A 4,370-nucleotide genomic window follows, 5' to 3' on the forward strand; every position below is an offset into this window, starting at 1 on the left:
GACGTTGGGTGTTGAGTCTGAGCCAAAAGTACTCTGTCAACACTTTGCAAAACGAGTACCTATGCTTTAATGTACATAGCGTAGTACATTCAGTTGTAAGTATGCAAACTCAGACAAACTATATTTGACTATATTTATTCTGTAGTGTGGTTTAAAGCAACGGTATACTAAACACTTCGCACATATTAGCTTTGTACCTTGAAAAGATGTCGACTATGTTTGAGTTTTTCTTACAGGCCCCAGTTACCCCAAAAAGTTAGCTTGGGCACAAGCTAGCCTCAGCTAGTTTATTTACGTCAGCTAGCTTTTTTCTTTTTTTAATTCATTATTTTAAAATTTACTGTTGAAGTGAGTTAAGAAAAACTCACTCTAGCAGTAATGTAGATTTTACATTTCCGAGTAGTCTGCTAAAAGAGGATCCAGCTAGGGAGCTACCTTAAATCCCTTTTTGCTGACGTACTACTTTTTCAGACAACTCGTGCATTCTTCAGTGCTACATATTTTGTGCATTAAACTGGTAAACAAACACATCCAGAACATTTCAGTGTTGAAGAAAACATTTTAATAACCAAACAGTCCAGCTGCTCAATGCTTAAATTCACATTAAACACATAGTGCAACATCACATATTTACAGTATCTTACAGTATCACAGTAATTTCAGGCCAAACATAGGCATTAGATGAAACTGTGTCATATAAATTACAATTGTAATTTTGTTTTAATGTAAACTGCTGCAACCAGCAGAGAAATGAAAACTAGAGGTACACGCGAGGTGTGTTTGACCATACAAAGCCTTCAAATGGATATTGTGACAGAAAACACTTCCTGTCACTGTGTTTGGTTTGATGTAAGGCAAGAGATGCAGGCAAGTGTTTTGACTTTGAATGCAGTGGAACTAGATCTGCATCATTGATCAAAATGTCTATTGGTATTGAAAAGAAGGTTCAGGTAATGGCTCAGTGATAAAAGCTTAGCATTAGTCCCATCTGCTTGAGACAGTCTGTGCACTGTCTGCAGCGACATACAGGATCTGGCCAAATCATTCCCGCTTCCTCGTTGAGAGCTCTTGACAGCACTTTGCATTTTCCACACTCGCCCGTTAATGTTTATGCTACGAATTTGCATTCAGCTGTATTATACCGAGGTAGCGCCTGGAATGAACACGGTGGACAGTCTATTTACAGTCACAGGGGTAAGCAAATGACTCCACAAGTGGGTGTCTAGTTATGCTAGGACTCAACGTCCATGTCCTCTCTTGCTGCAGCTGCATACAGTTCGTTGTAGAGGTCAGAGCTGATAAACCTGGGGTAAGAGTTGTTTTCCATCAGGTTGTAGATTTTCCTCTGAGCTACCAGGAAGCTAGTTGCAGTGGGCTTGTGGAGACTCTGTGCGATGGCATTTTTGGTGTGGAAATCCAAGTTGACCTGTGACCAAAGACAAAACATCCAGAATGAGCCTTTGACCCCCATTTTAACAAAGAATATCTTTATTATTAAAAGTGCGTGAATTCTGATTAAAATCAGCTTAAAAAGAACAAACAAATCCGAAGCCATCTGTTAGCCGTTACCTCCTTTGGCGCTTCACTTTTAATGAACTCCTCGTAAATGCGGTTTGCCTTGGACACCATTTCCTTCCGTGACTTGATCTTTTTGAACTCCTCGCAGGCTGACCAAAACTCAATGTTCTCATCGCAAAATTCGGACCTCAGAAAGATACAAAATGCAATTTTCCCATCTGCGTGAGAGATAGAGAGGGAGAAGAGAAAGATTAGAAAACTACTTCCGTCACACCTACTGGCTCTTTGCCCATTCATGTAGGTGAAAGGAGTGGCAGCTTTGTTTTACTGATGACTATAAAAAGATTTCATTCGGCTCACAGTAACCGTGTAACCTTAGTGACTCAATGTGCCAATAGAAGCGTGAATGATACTTACATTTATGACTGAGCAGCTTGTCAAGCGACTGCGCCCATTGGTTCACGTCATCTACGCTTGGCCTGAGGGTAAAGAACGCAGCTCACGTAAGAGATAATTATAGTAGCGCTAACTACTACGTTAGTGAAGTGTCACTGTAAAGAATTGCTTATCAAAGTTGAAAGTCATATTGCATGATCATATTGCATGATCGTGTTGCATGATTGTTTTGCAAACTGTTTGATGAGTTATTTTACAGCCATTTGATGCTCTCATATCTTTTCCATTAAGAATTTAAGGACTTATATGAGCCGTGTACAGTTCTCACTTATATGCACAAGTGAAAAATATGCCAAATCTTAATTTACATAAAATGCAAATTAACTGAACACCTGAAATTTGAGACATTAAATCCACAGAAATCATTTTAAAACAACTTGTAAAACAAACAGGGCTTACCGGCAGAGTCTGTTTTTCACACGCTGTGTAGAATTTGTCTTCAGGAGAAGTCGTATTCTGTTCCTCCAGTTTTTCCTCCTTTATAAAAGAAAATTAAAAAAAGAGTTCACTCATCTGCTTTTAAAGATGTGCAATTCTTTTACAAGGACATAGTGACCAGGAACGTGCTCATTAAAGACTGCATCAACTTACTTGATCCCCTTGTCTGCGGCCAGCTCTGTTGGTTTCATGCAGTCCGTAAATGCCATGTTTGGGGATGACACACTAGCAAGGTTCTCTCTCATTGTTCAGTCCTCCTCTCCTTCTCCCTCTTGACTTGTCTGGCAACTTTATAGCTCAGAATCATGCGTCGCAGCAAGGCGGAACTAGAACGGCGGGTCTGTAATGTGATTGGCTCTCCCTGAGTAAACAGCAGCTCGCCCCGCTGTGACTCTCAGCCCGAAGCAACGATAGGCTGTCGCTGCATAAATATTCCCTCCCTGAGTTGCCTGCGGGCTTCCATTTTTAAGAGTAAGGTCAAGACGTGACGTATATAGCACACTCAGTGCCCCTGTTCTTAAAATAAAGTTGTGTTGGGAGAGTAATGGAACTTTTCTCTTCTTTTTCTTCTTCCCCCCTGTGTTTATAGCCAGACACAATCACAATATCTTTAAGACTGTAATTGGTGAGTTGAAAACAAAATATATTTGAAATGAATAGATGAAACAGGTGATTCGTTGCTACCTTCTGTGTTGATGTTTAATTAATTACTCATAGAGGGTGTGGATCAGTCACTTCGCATCCTGACTCCTGTCTTGATGGCATGTTAGATATGGGCAAGTTGGAACAAACGTGATGATGTAATATCCTCTTACCTCTCTAGGTAAAAATGTAGGAACAATGTTTTCATTCCTCACATTTTATCCTAATAAAAAAAGCTTTAATTGAGTCCACCAGTAAACTTTAGGTGGTTACCTCCAGTATTGTTATAAAGCTCAAAAAAGGTTTACTTGTTTTTAAAGCATAACCTTATCTAGAGGGGAGTACTACCTGCTTTACTTGAAGTGTGTTTTAGTCAGTTAGAAACACAGTAGTTAAGGAACTGACCATTTATAGCAGAAGGTTATGGAGGCGAGATTTAGTGGATAAGGCCGTGCCTTTTGAGGGAGCTCTCAGAGGGATCTGAGCTGCAGTAAGCTGCTGCTAAAGAACTGATCCGCCTTCACCAAACACATGCTCAAACATGAGATTTTATTAAAGCGAAGACAGCCAAAAACTTTCAACACCAGAGGCAGAGATCTGAGTAGCACTCCAGCCCAATTATGTTAGCACGAAGGTATCAGCAGTCACCTGCGAGAGATTCAACTTATCAAAGCTTTCTCAGGCACCACTATGAATACCAAAGAATAATGCTGGTGACTGATCAGACACGAGATTACAAAGTATGACTGAGGTATCTGATACTGATCACGCTGAGTTTCCTGTCTGGAGTCTTCCACTGATACTCGATTAGATTTTATATAAAACATGGATACAGCCACCATGAGCCCACACACACGAATGGCATGCTGATTTGACTAGCAAGACACAGGCTTGTTTACTGGAAAAACTAAACAGACTCTTTAGAACTGTTGCTCAGTAAGAAAAAAATGACATCCGTGTCACCCAGAGCCTCAAGGCCTTAATTATTCATAACTTTAACGTGTAAAACAATTTAAATGTGTAATTTACATAAAAATACATTCCCTTACAAATGTCAGGAAAGGAAAATGAGGGGCAAAGACCACTGTTTTTACCAGGAAAGATGTTTGTTTCTGATATAAATGTGAGCATTTGAACATGAAAGTCTGTGAAGATTGAATTGAATTTGAATCAAACCAATAGTGGTCGAACGTTTCAAGCCCTACTATGTTCACTTTGTTTTGAACCATGGAGTGTGCTACTTGACTAAAATCTACACAATTAGAACATCTTAAAATATTATCAAGCAATTAATACCTTTAGTAAGCATATATATA

The 4,370-nt window shown here is 39.6% G+C and overlaps 1 protein-coding gene across 1 annotated transcript; it reads right to left on the bottom strand.

Annotated features, from left to right (window-relative positions):
* Positions 1-628: 628 nt before the first annotated feature.
* On the bottom strand, positions 629-2,822 carry rgs2 (regulator of G protein signaling 2). The gene is made up of 5 exons (XM_085385754.1): positions 2,566-2,822; positions 2,374-2,451; positions 1,936-1,997; positions 1,570-1,736; positions 629-1,426 (listed from the first exon to the last, which is right to left on the bottom strand). Exons 1-5 carry the CDS (start codon positions 2,655-2,657, stop codon positions 1,232-1,234), a joined length of 594 nt encoding a protein of 197 aa, XP_085241880.1. The 5' UTR covers positions 2,658-2,822; the 3' UTR covers positions 629-1,231.
* Between the last annotated feature and the right edge of the window lie 1,548 nt (positions 2,823-4,370).

The sequence above is a fragment of the Rhamphochromis longiceps genome, linkage group LG17 (genome assembly GCF_057381845.1).
Source record: "Rhamphochromis longiceps isolate RC_006_pf linkage group LG17, R_longiceps_female_GT1.1, whole genome shotgun sequence".
NCBI lineage: Eukaryota > Metazoa > Chordata > Actinopteri > Cichliformes > Cichlidae > Rhamphochromis > Rhamphochromis longiceps.

Bases quoted from the DNA above. Each gene is read 5' to 3' on its own strand.
- rgs2 (XM_085385754.1), bottom strand. From the start codon at position 2,657: ATGAGAGAGAACCTTGCTAGTGTGTCATCCCCAAACATGGCATTTACG. The intron at 2,452-2,565 runs GTAAGTTGATGC...TCTTTTATAAAG, and splicing joins GCCGCAGACAAGGGGATCAA to GAGGAAAAACTGGAGGAACA. The intron at 1,998-2,373 runs GTAAGCCCTGTT...CTTTACCCTCAG, and splicing joins GTGAAAAACAGACTCTGCCG to GCCAAGCGTAGATGACGTGA.